At 36.6% G+C, this 26616-nt stretch overlaps 1 protein-coding gene across 1 annotated transcript in view; it reads right to left on the reverse strand.

Moving 5' to 3' along the window:
* Positions 1 to 4710: 4710 nt before the first annotated feature.
* The window catches only part of LOC149793822 (uncharacterized), a 90942-nt gene continuing 69036 nt past the window's right edge, over positions 4711 to 26616 (reverse strand). The window contains exons 10-12 of the mRNA XM_089966471.1: positions 24991 to 25126; positions 11005 to 11126; positions 4711 to 4936 (exon numbers count right to left, since the gene is read on the reverse strand). Of these exons, the coding sequence (XP_089822597.1) occupies positions 4781 to 4936; positions 11005 to 11126; positions 24991 to 25126 (414 nt within the window). The 3' untranslated portion in view covers positions 4711 to 4780. The remainder of the gene's footprint in view (positions 4937 to 11004; positions 11127 to 24990; positions 25127 to 26616) is intronic.

Here is a 26616-nt window from a genome sequence, read left to right on the forward strand (position 1 = left end):
CTTTAATTTCAAACTCTATCCTTAGTGCCGTAGTGAACGTTTTCTCCGATAAATCATCAAACTCTTAAAAAACCCAACATTATTAGTATCCTAATTATATATATATATATATATATATATATATATATATATATATATATATATATATATATATATATAATCAACAGCACCAACACGTAGAATGTGTGACCGGTTTCGTTTATTGCTTCATCAGACTGAATTCAATATCATTGCTTACGCTATATTACACGATGGCCGCTATCGCTTATCCGGCTTGAAGCAGCTGTTCCGTTTTCTGTGTCGTTTTTTCATGATATATGTGCTTGTTGCCTGTTTTCGTCTACGTTATTGTGTACATCATGCATTGGTTGTCCAATTCGTATGTGTTTCTTCATATCCTTATTTTTGAAACGAGAACAATTATACTTTTTCTCAGGTCTCTTGCTCCACTGCTACAACTTCCTTTGTTGTTGAACAAACCGCCATCACGTGATACTCGCCAGTCAACCCGTTTATGCTATGATGGACCTTCGTTAATTCTTGCAAATGACCACTCCTTGGCTCTCCACACTACATTGTGCTCTAGACTAAACGAACTCGGATTACATTTATCATTACTTAAATGTAAACAAAAGCGAAAATAAATTTTGTTTCAAAGCTGGCAGGCGTAGAACAGGAACAAGAATTCCAGTTATCTCCCTTATTTCGGCTCAACAATTTAAAAAAAAATTCGACAGTTAATTTAGATAACCTAATTCAAATCCCTATTAATTCGTCAAACTTTCTCTCAACTATCCAAGAATACCTCGGCGTTAGCATTATTCAATGCCCAATCAGTAGGACCACCGGAAAAGCGCACAAAAATAGATAATTTCATCAACAATCAGAATATCAACGTCTTTTTCCTGAACGAAACATGGCTAAAGACATCAGGCGATGAACCCAAGTGCGCAAATCTATCCTCCTCGTAGAAGAAACAAGGTGACTGAATCTCTCTTTTTGGAGCAGTTTCCGAATCTCCTGGAGTATGTAAATTTGATAGGTGACAACGTGATTATTCTCGGAGATTTCAACTTTCATTTTGACTGTCCCGGAAACCCAAATCAAAACTCCTACATTTTGATAATGTTTTCAATCTCAAACAGTCAGTTAACCAACCCACCGTGAAACATGGCAACATCTTAGACTGGATTTTTAATAGACCTGATGGTAATATTATACGTTCCTCCCTGATATCAAACGACCTTACATCAGATCACCTCTGCATTATATGCCATCTTGACGTGTCAGTCCCTAACCATCCACCTTTATTTGCTACTAAGAGAAACCTCCGTATGATAAATAGAACCAAAGTAATGCACGACATCCAAGCAAACCTAACAACTTGCCTACCTCAAACAGCAGAACAACTCGATAACTGCCTGCGTTCATTGCTCGACAAATATGCCCCAGCCACCAAGTACAGAGTATCAATTGAAAAGTGTTCTCCATGGTATAGCAGTGTTAGAGACCAGCTTCGCACTGATAAAAGAGACTACCGTAAAGCTGCGAGGCTTTGACTTTCCACCAGACTCACTATTCATAAGCAAATCTATGAAGCCGCTAAGAGGAACGTAACAAGCAAAGTCCATGCAGCAAAATTAGCCCACTACAGTACTAAGATCATGGAAAGTTTCAGCCGCAAAGAGCTCTTCGAGATTACTAACAAGCTAATGTCAAGGAACAAATGTACACCACTTTCAACTACCTTCCCTCCAGTCGACCTTCAGGACCTGCTTGCAAATTTCTTCCTTGACAAAGTACAACCCATTAGAGATAAGCTTGACAACACAATTTAAATTGACTCGTCGTCACCATACAGTTGGGATACATAATTTCATCGGCAACCATTAGCAGCATTTGAACCTGTCTCTATGGATTTAGTACGTACAATCGTGATGAAGAGTGAATCAAAGTCATGTGAACTTGATCCAATTCCAACATCACTGCTGCTTGAGTGGTTAGTTCCAGTATTGCCTTCGCTAACTGATGTTATTAATACATCTCTCTCATCTCGGGAAGTCCGATCAATTTCAAAACCGCCATTGAAAAGCCTCTGCTGAAGAAACCAACACTCGACCATAACGATTTAAAGAACTACCTCCCAGTTTATAATCTCCCATTCATATAAAAAATCTTAGAAAAGGTTGTTCTACCCCAACTTGTATCTCTTCTGACTTCAAAAAGTCTTTTTAGCACTGTATAATCTGCATATAGCCCTGCCACAGTACTTAAACTACTCTTCTAAAAGTAGTTAATGACATTCGATCTGCTTTGGATAGTGGAAAGATTACAGTCCACACATTAGTTGATTTTTCTGCAGCATTTGACACAGTAGAACATGATATATTACTTCACCGTCTCCAGAATGTATTTGGCATTCATGACACAGCCTTAATGTGGTTCAAGTCCTACATGGTCAACAGGACACAAATTATGTCTGCAAATGGAATACACTCCAGCCCAGTTAATTTATGGTGTGGTGTCCACAGGGGTCTGTTCGTGTACCTGTTCTCTTCATTTTATACACTCAGCCGCTTTCAAGTGTCATAGATCGTCATCCAGTGCCTCACCAACTGTGCACTGATGACACCCAAAAATACAATTCTAGCACCCAAATGAAGTTGATGCTACCATCCAATGTGTAGAGATGTGCATTTCTGATGTGAAATCCTGGATGACATGTAACAAACTGCAGATGAATGATGAAAACACTGACGTCATTCTGATCACAACACAAAGACTTTTCAGTCACATCAATTACGTCAAACAATAAATATCAGTAACATCAACATTAAATTCAAACAGTCAGTACGAAACCTAGATGTCACTCTGGACAGTACTCTGCCGTTGTACCAGCGTGTCATGAACATACGCAAGGCTGCATCTCTTGAGCTGAGACGCATCAGCTCCATTCGCAAATATCTTTCAGCTGATGCCACTAAAGTGCTTTTATGTTCATTAGTACTTTCAAGACTGGACTATTGTAACTCAATTATATCTGGATCATCTCAATATCTACTTCCGAAACCTCACAAAGTTCCAAACACAGCTACTCGGATCATATGTAGAGTACCACGATCAGAGCACACCTCTCCGTTGCTCTGTACCCTACACTGGCTATCCATTCGATCCAGAATCAAACACAAAATGTGTTCTCTGTGTCACGTTTCACTGACGGACTCCAGTTCAACATACCTATCCGACCACACCCATGTGTACACACCAGCAAGATACTTACGCTCCTCTTCTGACAATCGTATACTCATCTTTCCCACTACCAAAACGAAGTCATATGGGCAACGTTCTTTTGCATACCAGGGCCGGGCAACGTGGAATGAATTTCCCACTGAACTAAGACACAAAGACAGAGTGCTACCATTCAAGAGTGCTCTTAAAACTCACTTATTTCGATTGCCAGAACAAACTTAAAGACCTAATAAGGTTCCCTACATTAAATATTTACAGCATGGTTTTATATTTTTAATTTCTTGGTGTTTCTTTATTGTAATAATATCATTATATATGTTTTTTATTTTATAGATGTTGTCTAATGTTATAAAGCGCTTAGAGCTTCTAAAGATTAGGAGCTAAAGAAAGTCCTCATTATTATTATCATTATTATTATTATTATTATTATTATTATTATTATTATCATCATGATCATTATTATTATATTCTTCATCATTTAATGTTCTTTCTACTTTTTTAATATAATCCTCGTGATTCATTATTACTATGGTGCTAGACTTATCAGCTTTTTAATAACAATACATTCGTCTTGTGATAAGTTACGTGAAGAATTTAGTTCTTCTTTAGATATTTTTGTAAAATGTTTTCTTTTAGGATTGCTATTTACAAATTCTCGTTTAGTTGCTTCAATATAAATAAATAGAGATAAATATCTCTTCCACTAGAAGGTGTAAATGATGGTTCTTTTGTATTTAAAAAGGGCTCATTTTGTAGTTGAAACTACTTTTATACTGTGAAGATTTACATGATTCTGAGAAAAAGCATTTTAATTTTAACGATCTTGTGTACATATATATTGTATTCTAAATTCCAATATGGTATGACTATATATTATATAAAGAGCTGCAAACATTTATTTTAGAACATTATTTATTTTCCCTTGACCATACTATACCTGGCTATTGTCATTACACCTGTTTTTGCTGGCACATTCGCTGAACACCGACGTCAGAAGACGTCGAAATAAGTGATGCGAAATTCTAATTCTATTATTGCATTCCCTAGCCCATTTTATGATTGACAATTACCGTTTACCTTGTGTTATCTGCTAGGATATATTGTGACTCAGCACACCTTGAGTGAAGGCAATGATAAAATTCAAAACTATGAAATAATCTGTTTACTAAAGCTGCAGAATGGCTCATTTTAGAATCGATTATGCGGCATGCAATGATAATGCGACTGCAAAAACAATATTTTTATTTAAATCGATGGATTTCAACCGGGATGCAAAAGAAATTAGAATCAGAACCGATTTTGAAATGAAAAAGATTTGTAATCCATCTTTTCTAATGAAATCGTGTTTGAATTTATTCAGAGCATTTTAGCTCAACTAAGCTGACTTGTAAAATGATGCTACAGCCAATATCTGGTTTCTAGCCGTAAGGGGCGAAATCTTAACTCTGTAAAAGACGGTGCTGAAAATTATTATTTTATTCAATATTTATCTCATTTGTGTTTCTATGTCAAACAACAGAACCCGGGCATATTAATCGACGACCATTCCTAAGGTGTCTATTCCAAATTTATTTATTGCAATGCACGTCCAGGTTCCTCTATGATAACGTGGACTGAAGTTCTGGATATGGACAATTTCGTGCGAAGGATACGTCACATTAGGCGGTACATATGGTTGTCCCTCTGGCTAAAAATAAAAAAGAATTATGGAAATTAAAACCATTTTAAGCTGCATACATCATATTTATACATATAAACTTCTTCACAGATGTGTACATACTGTGATGCATACAAATACATACATAGGCATTTTAACTTTCTATATGGTTTGGCTATGGCTGATATGGCTGAGTATATATTATGTACGTAAATTCATGGATAAGTACCTACTTACCGAACCCCCTACCTACCCCCTACCTACCAGCCTATATACATACATATTTACATACCTGCATTCATGCTTGCATGCATGCATAGATCCATCCACCTACCCACCCACCCATCCATCCATTCATCCATCCATACATACATAGATACATACATACATACATACATACATACATACATACATACATGCATGCATGCATGCATACATACATACATACATACATACATACATACATACATACATACATACATATATACATACATACATACATACATACATACATACATACATACATACATACATGCATGCATGCATACCTACATAAAATGAGTATACAAAAATCATAGGGGTGCCAGATTGTATTAATTCATCTAAAATTATACAAATATTGAACAACTCAAGATAATGAAGTAATATCTGGAAATATAGTAAGCTGGCACTGATTGGCAGGAATATTCGTAAAGACAGCAAAATTAATTTCATTTCGTCTAAATGAGCATAGAGTCCGGAGAAAATTGTTTGGAACTACAAATATTACAACAAATTCAATCTTTTTTTAGTATACAGGTTGACGTTGTTTTTGTACTTGTTCCCAACTGCGAATTGACGAATTCAGCTAAAAGAACTTTCCTAATGTGAAATAAAGATTGAATTTTAGCACAAATTTGAATTTCATGCTCTTTTCCATATAGGATTAGGAAAAACATGATTTAGTAATTTTCGGGGTAAGATTAGTGGTTTAAAAACCATTTAGTTGAGAACAGTCACACACACACACACACACACACACACACACACACATATATATATATATATAGAATATACTGTCCCTGTTAACATCTAAGTTGTTTAATACCAACAAATGTAGAGTTTTCAATGCCGTATCTACAATTATTCGAACCATGGTCATCGGGTTAAGGGACCCATCGACTTTCCTGTAAACAGCCAACCATACCATCTCAATCATTCGCTTAAAAGTCGCTGGCATTCACACTCGTGCGTTTTGTCTATTTCCAATGACCTTAATTCAACAGTTGATATCATCTGAAAGCTTCTTCTTAATAGTGCAAATATAATAAATAATTTACTTCAAGTTACCATATGACCACAAATCACTAAATTCGTATTCCACATTTGCATGGTTTGGATTATTTCACATTTGGTTGGCTCCCATACAAGATTTTCCACAAACTGTATATAGATGTGTGATATAATCATGAACAAGTCACGGAGCTACTCTCGCAAAGTTATTCCCGAAAATACAATCGTTAATATTTTTTAAAATGGATAGGAGTTTTTAATATTTAAAAATGTGTTTCCCATACCTTAGCCCTCTGTACATATTTGTGATTTTTTCGGATTTATAACGAACAATACCCCGCAACAAAAATCATTTACTAGGCAAACACAGATATGCACTTTAAACTTTTTAAATTGTATGCATCAATTTCAGCAACGAAATATTCCTCAAACACTACCTTACGTACTTTCCCCCTTCTAAAGCTGATCGAAAGGAAGATAAAATAGCCAACTTCTTTGCAAAAGGCTGGTAGAGAAACAAAGTTGTATGTATTAAAACTTTAGTTCTATAATATGTTATAGTTAGTATTGCTAGTCTGAACATAAGCTAACCCTTTTGAATTGATTCCGAGGATACTAATTATGTTGAAATCATTTTGATGGCTAACTGAAATCGCTTTTGAGTAAGGAAGACGACCTGTCTTAATCTGATTATGCTCATAGTCATCGCCGTTAACTTTTCATTGTCAGAATCCTGCAGTATTTTTCTATACTACAGTGATTTACATTGTTAAACACGTGTCTAAAATTGGTAACGAGTATTCAGAACTTATTTTGATTGTAAACAAACAGTGTACGTAGCAGGTGTATTAGCTTTTGATTTATTTAGATTTTTCCACTGGAAGATAGATCTGATAAAGGTGGGGATGCAAACGAATTTATTGAGACACCAAAGAAAATTTCAACCAAGCAAACGAATGATCGCGATATCCTCAATATCCACCAGATACGCGAGACACGCAGTATTGAATCTAAGTTTTGATAATTGAATCCGTTATTTAGGGTCACTACAAATAGCACAGACAAGCATATTAAGGCAATGGGTTTTCCTATCTCCCTCAAAGACGTGCCATTTTACAAGTCGGTAAAAAGCAGTTAATTTGAAAACCAAAAACAAGAACAGAAGAAGGCGGGTTTTGATAGAAAAGCAAGATACTCAGGGCCAATTAGCCATGGCGACAAAGTAGACTTATTTCTGCTGGCGAAATGGGCTTTCACATCGCAGCTCCTTTGCTATTTTCCCTTTTTGATTATTTTGAGACAATTCGTTAATTTATGTTTGGGTTAGAAGTCATACAGGTCATGTAAATAGCTGTGGTCTCTACAAAAAAGAAGATGCAAATGTCGTCTCTATCTGGTAATAACAAAGGCAATATACATACTTACAATTTGGTATCTTGTATTCCCCTCAAGTGTTATTTCTTAGTTATTCTGGTAATAAAAATTACATGGGTTCCACAAATTTATCCGCAACGCGAAATTATACTTGGTGCTAATTTCGACCACATTTCCAACAAAAACCACATTCTCCTTACTGAACTCAAAACAAAATGAATGTATTATCCCCGAGCGAACAGTTTCTAATTTTCTGTTTTCCGGAGAATTGTAATTAAAATAATTCATAGTTTCCCATATTATGATTCTAAACAAATAATGACAACAATATAAACAATTGTGCAACTGAAACGATACCAGTTACATGTACATCGTAAAAAATTAATGCAGCTAATAAATACAATCCGTCACAACTAGAACATCAGGATTTAGTTGCATAGAGAGAAAAATGAAAGTCTCACTGTTCAAGACCAACTGGAATAGTTGTTTCGATGACTCTAAATTTCAAATTTAAGTAGACCGAAGCGAGATTTATTTCTGAAAAGATTGACTGACTTCAAAGATCCATAGGTTGAGTCATGAATATTGTTGTTGCATGAATTCAATGTTTTTTGTTGTTCTTTTTATTGTTCAGCCTAGTGTAGAAAAGCAAACTGAGTATACAATAGAAAGATTACTAAGATTATATGGAATTACAAACTCGATTTTTAAGTAATAGTACACACATTATACCCTTCAGAATTGCTCTGAAAATTCATTCATATTTTCCCAGATGCAGCAACCTATATTTCTTTCAAAACTTTTGGAGAATAATGCTTGCTCCTTTACATGCCATGAGTACTCACATACATACACCTTAGATAAGAGGTAGATATGAACAAATAACAGAGAAATGAGCACATGACCGATACAACAACACTGTGCAATAAATATAATATGGGTGGACAACAATCAACATTAAGGGTCCTCCACGTAGCATGTGACACGTCACTGTACTTACTAAGAGGTTTATCTCAAAGTGTTATATGCGAAGAGTTGAAGAATACGTCATAATGCAGTTCTAATTACATTTGTATTTATTTTCACCAAGAATTTCTACATTAAAACATATAATTGGAGGGAGGGATCATATTTCAAGTTGATCCACACCAAAGGCAATGTGATCTAAATACATTTCCTAAACGCATTTCTAACACAATGGCACCGTTCCAGGTAGTAACACGGCAAATGTTGTAGAGACGACGTAATGCAGAAAGATCGTAAACGTGGTCTTGTTAAGGACAAAACCAAAAAGAAACATAATAGAAAGTTTGCGGGAAAGCATTTCTGCCATCATGTGAGGCCTGGATACTGACAGCAGAATTACAATGAAGAATCCAGTCACTTGAAATGAGATGCTACAGAACCATCCTTGGCATCTCTTACACAGACCACATCACAAATGAAGAAGTGCGTAACACCATCAGGTGCAAAGTAGGCCATTTCGGCCATCCGGACTGCCAATACTGTCATATACATATCATCTGTATCGTTTTCTGACTCAAACATAAGGTTCTTGTACAAAGATCACATGTTTTGTTCCTGTCCCAAAATGTATTGGAACTGAAAAAAAACTTCAGAGGTCTTACACTAAGAATTAGATGTAGGGAAACGTGAAATAAAGATCCTGGATAACCCTTTGTTGGAAACTAAGACCCGTACAGATTATATCTAAATAGCGAGCACGTTCCAAGCGCTAGAAAAGTTTCAACTCTAAATGCATTCGTGTCTGTAGTGGAAAATGGCATTACGTTGCACAGAGCCACACTATAAAGGGCACTTTAACCCGACAGGAAAGACAGTTGCAGAGGAAGCTGTACGAAAATGAAAAGAGTGTCATTAAGCCAGAATAAAAGAGATCCTGCCTTGATATAATCAATACATCTGACTACTGTGCTGAGGCGAAAAGGACGCGTGTAGACTGAACATTTTATAAGAAGCTCGGCCAAGACCCAACAGCTGAACATGTTGAAATGGTGTCCAACATTAAACACCGACCTACCTCCTATCAGTTGATCCCAAACCAGTTTTCTCTCTAAGCTACACAAGGAACGGAACCCTTGGAGGTCAATCATTTCTGAAAACATCGATCCCACGGGGAAAAAAACAAAATCTGAACTCGCTGCTTTTCTCCTTCAGCCTTTTCGTGGTAAAACTGCCTTTGAAGATCCAAGCTTCTGCTTACAATCTCAACAAGATATCACAGCATGCAAGGAAGAATGCGATCGTCGATCTGATTCTTTACATCCAGCGTGATATTTTGTCAAACTTGTAAGAAATGTTCTTAAGTTTAACAAGTTTTAAATGAACTACTATGATTTCCTACAAGTCAATGGAGAGGCAATGGTCACAACAATGTCACCTGGTTGTGCCAATATTTTGACAGGAAGACTCAAGCAAAAGATCCTTGATGAGGCACCTAATAAATATCATGGCTGGTACAAGCAAATAAGACACATGATATATCTCTATATCTGTTCCACCTATGCAGAAACAGAGAAAGGCATTCTGCCACTCATCTAGCAATGGCGACCATATTTAATTTGCTAGGCTTGCATCTCCTTTTTTCTGATTACTGTGCCCAGGCAAGTTCGGCATATTGTTTCTTTACCTGCAATTGACTTGTACTATGTGCCAGGATGGAGCATTAGGATTAACCTTTCTCAAACCTCCATGGAAAAAAGTGTTTTCTCAGCACACAAAAAAAGTATTGATCAATACGGATAATGGAATGTGCAATTTATGATTCAATAAGTCATGCACTAAAATCAATTTAACGTTTGGGCTCAGAACGTTAATGATGTTTGGCGCAGATGTAAAATAACGTGAAGAGTAATCCTAAAAAATCTCTTCGACAGCCAACGAAAGTACGTTTCTAGGGTTAACCTTTTGAGTTAAGATTCGCGAAGTTAAATAAAAGCCGCTCTATCATATTATTTTTAAGTGGTTATGCTTATATTAATATGTTTTGTCTTCTGTACAACGACGTAGAATTATTTGCCCTAGCAGTAGAGAAGGCTGCTGCCCTGTTATGAGGATTTCTGGCGCTCATGGTTCTTATTTTTCTTGGGGACTGGAAGATTCATTTTCATTTTAGAGAGGAAAGTAAATGGACATCCACTTTCTTGGAAAATATTCATTATATTTGTTTATACTTTTGGACGGTTTTAGCAAATATGTATATATACTTTTTTCTACTTTACAATACTTCGAATATTTATATCGAATATAAAGTTGCTATGCTCTGATTAATGGATGAATCATTGATTTTAATTTCCTATATAGAAAATGTTCCATGTATGAGTTGTAACCATTTGAACCTTGCAACAAATCCTTATGACATAATAAGCAACGTTTTAAGTTAAAGAGTCAACATATTTGCTAAAATAATCTACATCAAGGAAGAAACTCACATTGCTAAAGCTCCAGTTTATTGCTGGTACTGGATAACCAGTTACTTCACAATGCAAATTAAGTTCTCGGTCTTGCATAGCTCTTTGTGGCGATGACCAAACACTGACAACATCAGCTGGAGCTGTAATGTCAAAAATAAAATAGTCCAATATTTGTATTTCTGGGTTCCTCGACCACTTGTTCAATACACGGAGGTTTCACATACACACACCACCACCACCACAATTACCACAGCAACATCGTTCAGTATGCTGCTATAGTTGATTATTGTTACCAAAATTACTATTAATATATGTTTCTAGTGTTACATCTACAACTACTGCCACTATAGTGCAACTGCTACTACTACCACTACTATCATTGCTGCTACTATAATGACCACGATCTCTAATACGTGTACCAATTATTGCTACAAATACCACTGCTTGAATATCTATTCATGCTAGTGTCATACATATCAGTACCATACCTCTGCCACAAGAAAGAAAGTGAACAGACAAAAATAGCTGTGATATTTCCGTCTAATCCGCTACAGTCATTAAATATATCAGTGTAGCTGTTGCCGTGCTGCTGGTGCTACTATTATCAAGACCACCACTAACACCACATCAATGAAGTGTATAGCAACATCAATACATATTACAACTACTACTACTATTTTTTTAATACAAAATAGTACAAGTAATGTTACAAGTACGTCACGACGCAAATCTTTTATATACATTACGAAACAAAAGTAAAATCAACAATTTGGAGCTATTTATTATTGATACTTTATATTTTTGACTTATATTCACTTTAAACATAGATGGTATGGATTCTTGAAGACTACATATTGTGGAATATTCTAGAGGTTGATGTTACAATTGTCCACCACAATTCAAGAAAATGATTCCATGTTATATACCTAATCAGTGCCGTAAAACTTTTTCACAACTGTTTAGATAAAAATGGTTACTAAGTGAATTGGAAAAGACCAATATTTGTTGAAGAGCACATTTTGTAAAATTCAACATATAATTTACCTCCCTAGAATAACAGGTGAAAACAAAAAGGACAGATTTTACGGTATTTGAATTTAAATCCCAAATAATCCTAGAATTACAAACAAAAGTCCAATATAATAATGTTCAGAATACATTTTACTGGTATTCAAAAATAAATCCCACGCTGAAAGTGTTGATGTGTCTGTTATGACCAGATTAGTAATGATGTACTAATATTCGATCGTTGAATCACAGTTATAATATCCAAGATTACATCAATATAATAATTTCACTATAAATCAAAGTCACAATTTCCTAGAATTTTATCTCGATGAACGGATTATATTTCCGGTTAATAAATAATTTGATTAAATAAATTCCAGCCCAAACGAAATACAGTACACAACTCTCAGTCTGATTTCTGCTTCAGATGTTATTGCAGAATAATTAAGTTTCCCGACAACAATATTTATATAACAAACTAAGACGTAAAAAGAAAAATCCAGAATAGGGAAAAATATTCGTTGTTCTAAAGGAATTACAAGATCTGTTGCAGCAGAACATGTGACTTTCATTGCATAGTCCAGAGTCTAGCTATATGAGAAGTACAAATGTCCCTGGCCCAGTTTAAGAAAATAATCCTTATTGTAATCTTATGTTGTTTACGAAATTTGTAACTGATCATTGACAAGGGCAGCTATTAGATCAAATTTTACATTCCCAAAAGCATATAATGCAATAAAAAAAACTAAAGAAAACCCACTAATAAACAATGAAAATTCAATATACATAACAGTATTCTCGGGTGGAACAGCTACAAAAATTAATTTGATTCGTGGAATTCGACACATTCATGAAAATACAAAACGTTTCTCATCAGTGTTATGTAATGGAAAAATAAGATATATGCTTTCAATACTAAACGAATATTCACGACGACAAAACAAAAACGCGTGCAAGACAACATGGTGTAAACAATCAGATAAACTTGTAGTTTATCGTCAAGGGATAATAATGAAAAAACGATACTGGATGTCACGTTTTAAATTTTTGAATAAGTTACATGCTATGTTACATGAAGGAACAAAATACGTACACAAAGGTAATCGTTGATCGGGAACTCATTGATAAAATCAGTGTGGCAGAAGATAGTATTGACATAATCAAAGATACGAATAAGAAAGGACTTATATTATTTAGGCCGAAAGTTTATATGCATTAAGAAATGTTTTTTTTTATCAAGTTAAAGGTTTCATTCAATTCATACTATAACACATCAAAACATTGAAACACTCAAGCCTGAATTGAACTCTAAAATTGGCATAGTTTTTTCCATTCCGTGGAAAAATGGATAGACTAAAACATCAAATAATTAAGTACAATTGAACTAGAAGAATAGCAAAAAAAGAAGAAAAAAATTCGTATTTGTCCCGCGCATATTGTTTTCGAGTGATATTTTGGCAAACGAGAAATAAAATATATGTGATGTCGATTCTACATTTACCAAATATTAAGATATTTAACGATGAGGACTATTCTCTATTTTAAAAGTTACATTATTCCACAGGCAGTCATTAATAATAATGGATTAAACTATGCTACGTCAGTTTCAGTAATAGAAATTGCAAAGAATATATAATTTACAGAAAATTCGCGTTAAAAATAAATAACTCAGATTTATGATTGATTGTTCAAGTTAAAAGTTAAAAGCCTGACAGTAACTTATATTTAAATTTTACTACTTGTAAATAATCGAGCGTTGCTTACAAATCAGGCTTTAAAAATGTAGATGCCATATGAGCATGACCATAAAAATACAGACACTTGGACGGTGTTTAGTTTATAATATTGAGTATATTTCTGATTAAAAAAAGTTTGAATATGTTTGTAAATGGAAAATCTTATCAATGCGCTCAGATGTCAACTTAGTGGACGATTTGCACAATGTTGTCATCTGCAGCAGACAGCATACAAATGGGATTATAACAATTTGCAGTAGATATTATACAAACGGGTACTAAATAAATTTGCCGACTATTATGAAACTGTAGTTGAAATAGTGTGGCCACATGACAATTCAACTAGGAGATGTATTGTCCGATGCTAGCTTCTATACAGGAATGACATGAATCTCCTCGAACACTTGCCTCAAAGTTTAGGCCCCTGCAACCAGCCACAAACTTCAAATCGCCAGATGGCTTACAAATGAATTGACAAATCTTACAATAACCATTTCTAAATCACCAACAAAACATATTAGTTGAAAAGAATATCATTATATCTATATTGTTCCTAATTTAGTTCCATTATATTTATATTGTTTGTATTTAATTTTTTCAAGCCATTTGAGGGTCACATTTTTCGCAAAACATGAAGCCCTTGGGACAGTAATTGGTAGGTCCCTGACATTACTGATACTTTGCTTCAGCAACATCAATATAATAAGGATGGTTAAAACGATGGTATCTATGATGATGATAGCAAAATCGAATTGTAATTATGTTGTGCTGATTATTATGTCGACTTGATCTTCAATTCTGAAATCCTGCTTACTCTCTGCTATACTGATTGTTGACTTTTACCTCTGGGTAATAGACGGATGTAACACGATTACCCAAAGCCATATTTTCCTAAAGTGAGCATGATACACTCTCCTCGCAGTCGACAATGCAAAACGGCGACCAAAGGGACCAATATATTCTATAAAGTGTCCGTAGGCTGTAATTGCTTCGTTGCAGATTGGGTTCCCATCAATGTAACTTACCAGGAAGAGGAGTTGCGCCTCGGTCTCATCCGTCACCCACACCCCCAACAGCATAGATTTGATGAAACAATTTCCAAGAGTAACCAGTTGGATATCGAGTTGGGCCACATCCCATGTTTATGCAAGCCTGGTGTGTGTTTTGGTTTGCTTCTTTTTCATAATTTTCAATTATTGAACAGGTTCTTATTTATAACAGCGATCACAAGGGGTCTTCGATGGCTGTCTAGACGATGCTCCGAAAGTACTTAATGAGGGCTGTTTAGCGATAATGGGAAAGTACATTACAAACCCCTTGGGCACGTTTAGCGACAATCTTTTTTATTACATACTGGGCAAGTGTAGCGACGAATGGAATTGAACATGGGGAATATTAGGCCTGTATAGCAAGAAAGGAAAGTTTGGTTGTTGTATAAGGAAGCGGGTAGCGGGTACGTTCAGCTAGTTCAATGGGTAGCTGGTAGCGAATAAGTTCAAATAGCTCAGCTGGTAGCGATTAGCGGATGCCGGTTAAGTTCAGCTAGTTCATAAACTATACCAATAATACAACGCATGGCGGGACTGACGGGATATAGATTAGACAGAGACATAAAAATCATATACAAACGTAATCGTTAAAATCGACTAAAATAGAATTTGTTGTCAAAGCGAATAAATATATTTTGGAGGCATATGATTGGTCCTGGAAAAGGCCATTGTTTTCTTCTTTTTGTTCTTTTAATTTCTTCTTTTTCTACACCTACTTCTTGTTCTTTCTCGTACTTTCTGAAGAAACCCCAAATATGCTATCAACACACGAGAAGGAGCAAACATTTACACAGACTGAATCTGAATAAATATTATAAACAGAATAACTCAATCAGAATAAAAATATATCTGAATCCTTTCAAGGATAAATATTATAATTTGAATACAAATAAATCTAAATATGAACAAAAAATCTGAATCCTTTGACAAAGTCAAGGTTAAATATTTTATATACACTGGTCTGACATGTATATAAAAGGACCCATGTCGTTTAAAATGTAATCATTTGACATTGTGCAGTCAAGATGAAACCATCGCATCATTTCGTGGAGAAAAGAAAAGAAAGTAAGAGGCCGAAACGTGACTTAACATCTCGCACAGTAGCTGAAATATTAGCTCGATTTCATGCCTGCGAATTTGAAGATGACATGAGTGAGCCAGAATCCAGACCCAAAGATTCTACATGCAACCAAAGTCTACCACCACCACCATTAGTAAACCCTCGAAAGTGCTACCACATTCGAGTGACGGAAAAGCGCTCCTCGAGAAAATTTGGAACCACGGCTTCAACTTTCACGGCGAAGTTCAAACATTTCAGGTCCGAAGTACCGTTGGAGAAAGCAGAGGGTTTTATCACAGAGGTGTGGGATTCTCTGTTACTCACACTAAAACGGCAATGTCAAGCCAAATAAGACGATCGATTGCCACTTTCCATTCATCACGACAGTTTGAAGTCCCCTGTTTGAATAGACTTGAGCAGACAATCAAAACTGAAGTCTTCCAAAGTCATCGACAAGTTTTAACACGTGCAACAATCAAACAAGTTTCACATCGCTAATGGAAAATCGACACTTTTCATGACCCACGAATCTCTTCCCAAAGAGACCGGACGCAAAATCGTGTTTTTGCTTGACGACGTTCGCAGCGCCAAAAAGAGCCTCGTCCGAATTAACAACACTCAAGACAAGATGGGTTTTGCCCGCGCCATCCTCGTACGACGAATGCATGCCGTCAAAATCGACACGTTAGATTGAAAACAGCCTGGAAAACTATTCAACGATCGGAACGAGCGAAACCACGAACAGAAGCACAACGCCTGCTACAGCAAGCGAGTCTATCCAAAGACACACATTGAGGCACTCCTGAATTGCAAAAATTGCAAGGCGTCTTGGCTCCAAGCTACAGCATGAAAGTACACCCTCAAAAAGTACATGGACCTCTATTGCTTCGAGGCAACGTTTTAAAGGCGTAAAAACATCGAAGTCTATTATCACATGAACATTTCGATGCCATCACCAGTGTCGTCCCATTCCTGGGATATAATTATTCCTGTGAGAAATGCGACTATGGCTATAACAATCGAGAGCCAAACAAGCATTGTGGATCGAAATGATCAGGATCTCTTTCCTCTAAACCCTGTCTTGACGAAGGACAACAGCGAGTGCATTACTCAACTTGTCAACTCATTTTTATCAGTCCAATCTGTTACAAACAATATCGAGAGACGTATGGTTCACATAATGAAAGTGTTAATCAACTGCTAGCATTGTGCCCTACTTGTATTGTAGACAAAGCATACGTACCAACAGCGGCAAGGCACACGTATATTCAGAAAAAAATGTAAACGGTGTATCTTTATAATGATAAATGAAAAATATTGAATGTAAAGGACGGTTTATACATAACTTAAATCTTCTTAACGTGATGAAATAAAAGTTATAGTTTAGAATAAATATTTACTTATTTTAAGAATTCTAGAATACAACTAACGTTTATTGTATCAAAACGTTCCTTCGTAGTACTGTTCACGCGTAGGTTGTATGTTGTGTCATAGGCTTTTCCTAAATCAAAGAAAACCGCTATTAAACGTTCCTTCTTGATAAATGCATCGCGAATACGTGTTTCCAGTCTAACCAGATGACCATTGTTACTCCGGTCATATCGAAAGCTACTCTGGAAAGGAGTTATTAAAATATTAGTTTCCAGGTACCATACAAGCCGAGAATTGATCATTCGTTCCATTGTTTTGCACACACAGCTTGTGAGTGCAATAGGTCGATAGCTGTTAGGATCTGCGCTATATTCATCTGGTTTGGGAACTAGTATTACTGTTGCTTCTTTCCACATGTTTGGTACATTACCGGTAATCCATAAATCATTGAAGATTTCCAGAAGAAGTGTTCTTGAAAATTCTGGAAGATGTTTCAAAAATTGGTAATGTATTTTGTCAGGCCCACCGGATGTATCGTGGGCCTTATTCAGAGATTACATCAGCGCAGACAGTGTAAACGGTTGATTATAACTTTCTGAGTTATTCGATGTGAATTTCAACATTGCCTTTTCTTTCTGAGCTTTTAATATTCTGAAGGCTTCTGAATAATTAAACGATGAGTAACTTTTAGAGAAACTATCAGCAATTATATTAACTATGTCAAGTTTGGAATTAAAATTCTTGTTGTTTAGATTGAGATGTTGAAAGGAATTGTCTTTTCTCTTTCCATTTTTTTGCAGATCCTGTCCCAAACTTTCTTTATAAATGAACGAGAATTTAAAGATTTTTCCATGACGCTCTTTTACGTTTTTAATCGTGCGTCGGGCTTTGGCCTGAACAATACTGTACTTCGTGACATTTTCGGGCGTTGGACGTCACTATACACTGCTAGACATCACTATACACTGCCACAGTACAGACATCGTAGCCGCATGATTGAAAGGTTTTAAAGCTACGTTAAAAATCCAAATCACAAAAACGCATTCCACGGATGTCCCATCTGCTACGTTCAGCGTGACAGTAAAAATTAGATTATACAACGTAATATGGAAGCCTTATACCAGGGAATTGTCAGTCCCGTTTGACTTTAGAACAACAATGATTCCATGTGGCGGAAATGTGGGAACACGAGTACGATCACCGTTTGAAAACCGATCCCCAGTTTATATGTATTGGGGAAAGTTAACAGTTGGTGGACCATCTGAATGGACGGGACGGTTTGTAATGAGGACGGATGAATGTCACCTGTTTCCTGTACGAAGCCGACGAGGAGGAAGGAGAAGAAATCAAATACTTCGACGTATGTTCGCTGTATCCTTAGGTGTGAAATATTTTCACTTTATCACAGGGCACCCGCAATTGATGACCGGAGACATCAACGTTGAAAACATTTGAGAATATGAAGGATTGATCGAGTGCAATGTATTACCTACGATGGACTTGTTGTATCCTGTGTTACCGCACCATTGCCAAGAAAAACAGATGTTTCCCTTGTGCAGTACTTGTACCGAAACGTGCAATCAAGACCAGCCTTGTCAGCACACCCAGAAAAAACGCCCTTTGGCAGGAACGTGGGTCAGAGTGGAATTGTTCAAAGTTCTGGAAATGGAATACCAGTTGTTAGAAGTGTACGACAGTTACTAATTTCCCAAGACATAAATATACCACAAGGGCAACCAAAAGCAGAGAGGCATTTTCGCAGACTACGTTGAAACCTTTTTAAAACTGAAACAAAAAGCCATCAGCTATCCTGGTGACACAGTCCCGAAAAAATTCGAAGAGAAATACTTGAAGCGGGAATGCATCACTTTAGACCATGTGGAGAAAATTGAAGAAAGGCGATAGTTTGCCAAAGTGATGTTAATTTGCTGGTAGGATAAAATGGCACAAAGACCGTGTTTACCCAAGACGGAGTATTTGTCCGAACATTCCCATTACTTCCAGATGATTCACGACAAAACCATATAAATGAAACAAGTGGACCTCCTTCGTGAGGATATGCTTTTAGTCAATCACAAGGAAGAACTGGACTTTGTAAAAGCTGACAAATTTGGAAACATTATTATTGCAGCATATATGAAGTTCATGCTCGAATAAAATTGTACGAAGCTTTGGAACTGCTAGGGATCGCTCCGGTGGCCTAATGGTTAGAGTCCGCCTCGGAAGCGGGAGGTCGTAGTTTCGAGACATACCATAGACTTACAAAAATGGTACTAAAAGCAACCTCGCTTGGTACTCTGCATTAACGTACTAGTGTTAGGACTGGTCGGCCTGGTGTCAGGATAATGTGAGTGGGTGGGACATCATGCTACGAGACTGCGGCATGATGCCCCTGTGTTAGACATCACTATAAACTGCCACACTGTATTCATCGTAGTGATATGACTGAACAATTGTTAAAGCTAAGTTAAAAATGCTAATCAAACACACAAACACATGACTGCTAGGAGATCGCGTCCTATATTTTGACACAAACAGTTGCAGGTCCATCGATCGGCTTGGTCACCGGTATCCAGTCATTGAAGGACACTGTTTAGGATTCTGGACGGACGTGCACCCCGACGGCAAGTTTCTAATATTTGCTAGTGGCTGTCCTAAAAATTACTGCTACGAATACAGGGACCCTGAAGAAAAAGTGCAAACGGAGTGTAAAGTGAAAGAATTGAATCTCAATTATCGCAAAAGTCTACTGGTGAACTTTGGCGTATTGGAAGAAGCCTTGCAGTCTGTACAGAATGGAAACTTAAAGGTGACCACGTGCGAACCGCACAAGATTGTACGTTTACCCACACACCAAATCTTTAGTCGACCTCTGGAAAAAATGTATTTAATCGTATACCAGAAGCAAGTTCGACTTCCCAATCACTTAAATTTACCGTACGGACACTTCGATATTGGTCAGCATATAAAAGGGAAAACGTCCAAGACCGATAGTTCATTGTAAGTACAAAGACCAAGCGAGAACGATGAAACCTTTTAACAGACATAATTCAAGTTCGGAGATTCTCAAGTGGAGTGTGTTGCGGTGCCTTGCTATGAAGCGATGCCGTACACTGTGACCCCAGCGACTCAGTACCACAACATGGGAACTTTGTTATGAATACTTCAGCAGAACATCATGGGCACTTATAACAATAAGTAATAATAATGAGGACTTTGTATTGCGGCCAATCCATAGAAGCTCTAATCGCTTTATAACAGTAGACAACACCTATAACATAAAAAACCCGTATAGAATGATATGATGATAAAAAAACAATCACCATGAAATTGGAAAACATAGAAAAAACATGCTGAACATATTTAAGTAGGAAACATTATTAGGTCTTTAAGTTTTTTCTTGCAGTCGAAATAAGTGAGTTTTAAGTGCTCTCTTGGATGAGATCATGGTGTCTTTGTTCAGTGGGCAATTCATTCCACGTAGCTGGACCCTGGTATGCAAAAGAACGTTGCCTATATGACCTTGTTTTCATAGAGGGAATAATGAGTATACGATTGTCAGAAGGGGAGCGTAAGTATCTTGCTGGTGTATACACATGGGTGAGGTAGGATAGGTATGTTGAACTAGAGTCCGTCAGGGCAAATTAGCACAGAGAACAAATTTTGTGCTTGATTCTGGATCGAATGGATAGCCAGTGTAGGCTACAGAGCAGTGGGGAGGTGTGCTCTGATCGTGGTACTCTAAGTATGATCCGAGCAGCTGTTTTTTGAACTTTTTGAAGTTTTTGGAGTAGATTTTGAGATGAATCAGAAATAACTGAGTTACAATATTCCAGTCTTGAAAGTAGTAATGAACACACAAGTGTTTTAGTGGAATCAACTGGAAGATATTTGCGAATGGAGATGATGCGTGTCAGCTTAAGATATGCAGCCTTGCATATGTTCATGACATGTTGGTGCAATGTGAGAGTAATGTCCACACTAACACCAAGGTTTCGTAATAACTGTGTGATTTTAATGTTAGTTTTGCTGATATTTATTATTTCAGGTAAATGATGTGAATGAGAAAGTCTGTGTTGTGATCAGAATGGCGTCGGTTTTATCATCATTCATTTGCAGCTTGTTACATGCCATCCATGATTTCTCATCAGAAATGCACCTCTCTACACCTTGGATGGTAGCATCAACTTCAGTTGGGTGGCTAGATTTGTATATTTGGGTGTCATCAGCATACATTTGGTAGAAGCTGGATATTGATCAATGACACTTGAGAGGGGCTGAGTGTATGAAACAAAGAGAACAGGTCCCAGAACAGACCACTGTCGAGCACCACAATATAGATTAACTGGGATGGAGTTTATTCCATTTGCAGTCACAAGTTGTGTCCTGTTGACATTACAACTACTACTACTAACTACTGCTGCTGCTACTACTAATACCACTACACCTACCATGGAAAGTGATCCTGTGCGTGTCAAACCTGACGGATGCGAAATCGATGCAACTCGTTATAGAACACCTTATGCCTTTACTGGTTTTCATTGTCAATGTTATCCTCCACGTGAAACCATGCAGTTACCACCATACAGATGCTATTCAAACAAAAGCAAACTGCTGTGGGTTTCACAGTGCTCTCAATAAAATGATCACGTGATGGACGAATATTCGTTCTTTGTGCGTTTGCGTGAATACTGCAACTTTGAAAGTCGATTTTTAACGTTCCAAGGAAAACGGCCTAAATATATTGGAGGACCTGTCCCCGAATAATTAGACAGAGACGGATGTATCTACGTGGGCACAAAAATAAAGACAAGTGCTTCAGTTGCGGCGTGTTACTTCACGAGTGGGAGCAGAAACATTCGGCTTACCTGGATCATGTTCGATGGTCACCGCATTGTCACAACCTACCTTTAGTGGAACGAAGTCAGTAATCTCTGGATAAATAGTTTGCAACAGAACATTCGTGGTCAGCATACGATGGTGATAGAACGCATTTACCCAGAGCTTGACAAAATACAAGTGAAACGCAAAGAATAATTGCATCCGTCACGTCACCGATGTTTTACACCACTGGTATCTAAATGATATAAGGTGACTGATTCAGATGAGAGTGTTCCAGTGGTCAGACATTTTTAAAAATTACGTTGGCGTTGGGATTTGTTTGCTGTGACTGCTACATTTTACTACAAGGTAGACGTACGGATGGTTACCAAAATCTTCTACACAACGCAAACTTAGTTCAAGAGGAAACTTCTAAATGGTGTGTTGTGATGTGCCGGTTAGTGACTAAAGAATTTATATTAATCATTGGATTACGATCATCTCTGAGCAGAATGTACACTTATTGCCTCCGATAAAAACATGAATAAAAGCGGGCTACCATGCTACGACCTTTATCAGTGGTGATACAGCAGATTCCGAGAAGAAAATCAATGCGAATATTCTAACAGTTTGCGATTACCAACACTTATTACGAGAAATGTGTCCCATGAATTTGGGTCGACGTTTGGTGTGTGTCTTAGTGACTTGCTTTCTTGGATTTCGTTTACCAGTCGTTTCCATTTTGACCTCTGTTTGAAGAAACGTTTCTTTGTGAAATTTTAGCCACTCCGTATTGTATAGAAAGACGTGTGTATACTTTGTGACACACACTCTCACGGAAACATTGTACGTGACTGGAAAAGTTGTCGTTTTGAGCTTTGGAACAAAGATGTAGCTTACATTGCCCGAGATTTGTGTTATGCTTTCAAAGCAAAAAAATGAACTTAAAGTGTCCAGTGAAAAAGTAACTTTAAAACCAGGGTTAAATGCAGTGCCAAAAGAACCCGGCACAGTGGAAAACCACTACCTTCAGGACAGGAATGTCATGGACATTCCCAAAAGGCCATTCCGGGAGGACACCTGTGTGACTGTACCCAATGTAGCGACTCTAAGAACATTACACACTGTCATATGACACCTTTGTTACCAACGACATGTTGTACAGTGAGATGTTTATATTCGACTATGATTTTTCTGATGTGTATTTTATCGCTGTACTTAATCATTTGGGTTTATGATTTTTTCTTTCTTTCTTGTTGTTCCATTTAAAAAATAAACAAACGTGACCTGAAAAAAGTTTAAAAGCTCGCGTTTTGTATGTCTTCGTGTCAAAGGTGACATTCCCCGCACTATCGCTAAATCTGATGTCTCTGCCTCTGCTCCACCTCGCTTCATTTTCAGACTCATCTACGAACACGTAATACTTAGATCTTGCCAGATGGAAGGCCTTGTATCTTTGCCATCCCTTTAACATCTTAATTGCCGGCCCCAACGGTTCAGGCAAAACCGAATTTGTCAAACGTTTGATCGAACATAAACATCATTTGATCGAACGTCCACCTCAACGGATCGTGCGGCGTTATAAACAGTGGCAATCGGCGGACAGCCTCTTGTTAGAAAGTCAAGGCGATTTCCAAAGTGTTGGTTGAAAGCAATCTTGGCAAAGACGACGGGATCGTGTCTGACCCCAGTCAAACTAAAGCCTCCTAGGGTTTTTCTGTCCAAAGGAAATCGTTTTTCTTACTCAATAAATTTATCTGGGATTCAGAAATTATAGAACAATTGGAACATAATTGTCGATAGTATTCAGCCATACTCAAAAAAGCATCAGTTACATTTTATTAACACGCACGGGAAATTAAGAGATAACCTTGACCTTAGCATCTAGAGGTTTAACTTGTCCATGTGGCACGATGCGTCCTAGAAATGTTAAACTAGCAAGGCAGAATTCCCTTTCAGATAAATTAATTGTCAAACATACATATGTGAGTCTGTCAAAGAATTTCCGAATTTTTGCTAAATGTTCTTTCCTGGTGTCGTTGTAGATGATGACATCATCGATGTAAGCATCACAATCGTCTAGATCAGAAGTAATCATATTCATGTGACGTTGAAATGTACATGGCGACCCTTTCATCCCAAACGGTGTTATTTTTATTGGTAAAGGACAATCTGGGGTCACGAATATCGAAATTTCATTTGCTCTTTCCGTTAGTGGAATCTGCTAAACTCCTTTCAGAAGGTCAAATATTCCCTATGTTCAATACCCCTTGTCTCTAAACGTCCCCAGCATGTGCACAAATGTCTTGTCGCTAAATGTGCATAAGGGTGCTCAGTAATGTATTTTCCCACTTTCGCTAAACAGCCCCCATTAACTGCTGCCAAAACATACAGGTATATTATTTCCACTTGTTGCAGATGACCTTTATTACACGCGATAAAAGTAATAACACACAATCGCACTGAATATCCATGTATAATACAGTCCTGGGATATCAGGATGTTTTTCTTTAAGATTTGATTCCAGCTTGATTCAACTCTGCGACAGTTTTATGATTGAAAGAAATCAAATTATTAATTTGTGCTCGTTTATTTTCATTATAGTGGAACAGATCCATAATTTACACTTTTGTCATCACGTCTGACTGGTATAGTACATTTTATCTTTAATTTCTATTTTGTTTAATATCCTTATGCGAAAGGGACTGCTTACTAATTTAGGTTGTCTAGCAAGTATTATATGACTTGAAAAACACTCCACCAGTCATGCTGAACTGTATTACAATTAAATATAAAAAGAGAAGAATGGCCCACACTATCGATATTATATATATATATATATATATATATATATATATATATATATATATATATATATATATATATATATATATATATATATATATATATATATATATATATGTAAAGACAGGGAGAGGGAATGAGAGGTAAATCTTACATTCTTTAATTGTGACCTGGATTTTAGCTGCCGCTATTGCTTCATCTTTAGAAACTACACAGGTGTACGTCCCCATCTTTGACTCCGTCATATTATGTATGTGCAAAATATTACCGTGTTCAGAAAGGAATGTAACCTATAATGATAATAATAATAGTAATAATAATAATAATAATAATAATAATAATAATAATAATAATAATAATAATAACAGGAAGAAGTAGAAGAAGAAAATGATGACAATCACGACGACGATGGTGTTGATGATGATGATGATGATGATGATGATGATGATGATGATGTATCAGCATCATTCATCTACTTCATCTTCTTCTCCTATCTTTCTTTCCCTCCTCATTCCAAATATAGGTCTTTCAATAGGACGTGCCTTCCGCATTTACCATCCTCTCTTTGGAACATGTCGCATCACGTATCAGCCATTAAAGAACAGACTACAAATATGGATTATATATATTATTACGACCTAGGGACTTAATCTACGTAGCAAAGAAAAAGCATCAACCAAAACTGTTTGGATGATTCAGATATATACATTTCTGTCCCAAAGATACAAAGCGAAAGAAATAAAGAAAACGAACTTATATCGGTTAATGAATTCATTAAATCATAAAGGTTATATCAATTACAAGTACTACAAATATATTCTAAATGCATTCTGAATTACAACAGCCATGTGCTTATGTGAGAACGCTACATAAAAGTCACTGTGTTTCTAAATCTAAAATGTTCTTTGACTCTGTTAGAAATATATCCAAAATGTCGTTGAATGTTCGCAATATATCCATCAGCAATAAACATTTCCTAGCGTTTGATTATATCTTGTCTCAACTGCAATTCCCCAAAAAAAACCCGATATTAATTTCAGTAGACAAATCAACCTACTCAATGTGAAAATTCCAAGTGCGCTAGCTCGTTAGAACGCTGTGTACAAAGCTATGCATCAGTTAGTACGCAACAGAAGAAGCACAATACTAGCTTTATTTACAAAATAAATCGTTTTGTTATTTCGAAATGTCAGCCAAACCACTGAGTCAGATTGACTAATCAAAACGCCGGTCAAGAGCCGTTCTCAGAAACACCCGTGAACTCCATTCTTGTCACCCGTGACCTATTTGGAAGTACAAAATGAGGAAAAAGATCTTATGCTATTGCGAATTAAATCATTAATGAATCTAAGAATTAAAGTCACAAGTCCTAGTAATAAAGCGTCCTGAATAAAACTAAGTTCAAGTCCAAAAGTGATCCAAAATAGACGTGTTTGTCATGGCCTGCAAAGTGATCAACAGTCACTTGTTGACACACAGAAATATCATTCCAGGTTTGAATTCAGTATAAATTCTAAAGAATTTCTTTATACAAGAATTTTGTCACAGCACTTTTGTATTTCCAGAGGAAATAATCACTTGAATTCAATAATTTGAAGTAAACAAAATTCAGCCCTAACTGGTCTCAACATGATGCAGCTTCGAATGCTAGATGTTAAAGTACAACTGGAAAACTCCTCACAGTCACAAAATACTATAGTTCTCTGCTTGACCTCAGGTTAATACTTTTAATTCTGCAGATTGCATAAACCAGAGTTACCTCAGTTAAATTGAAATTCAG

The sequence above is a fragment of the Sinohyriopsis cumingii genome, chromosome 8 (genome assembly GCF_028554795.1).
Source record: "Sinohyriopsis cumingii isolate HCF-2022 chromosome 8, ASM2855479v2, whole genome shotgun sequence".
NCBI lineage: Eukaryota > Metazoa > Mollusca > Bivalvia > Unionida > Unionidae > Sinohyriopsis > Sinohyriopsis cumingii.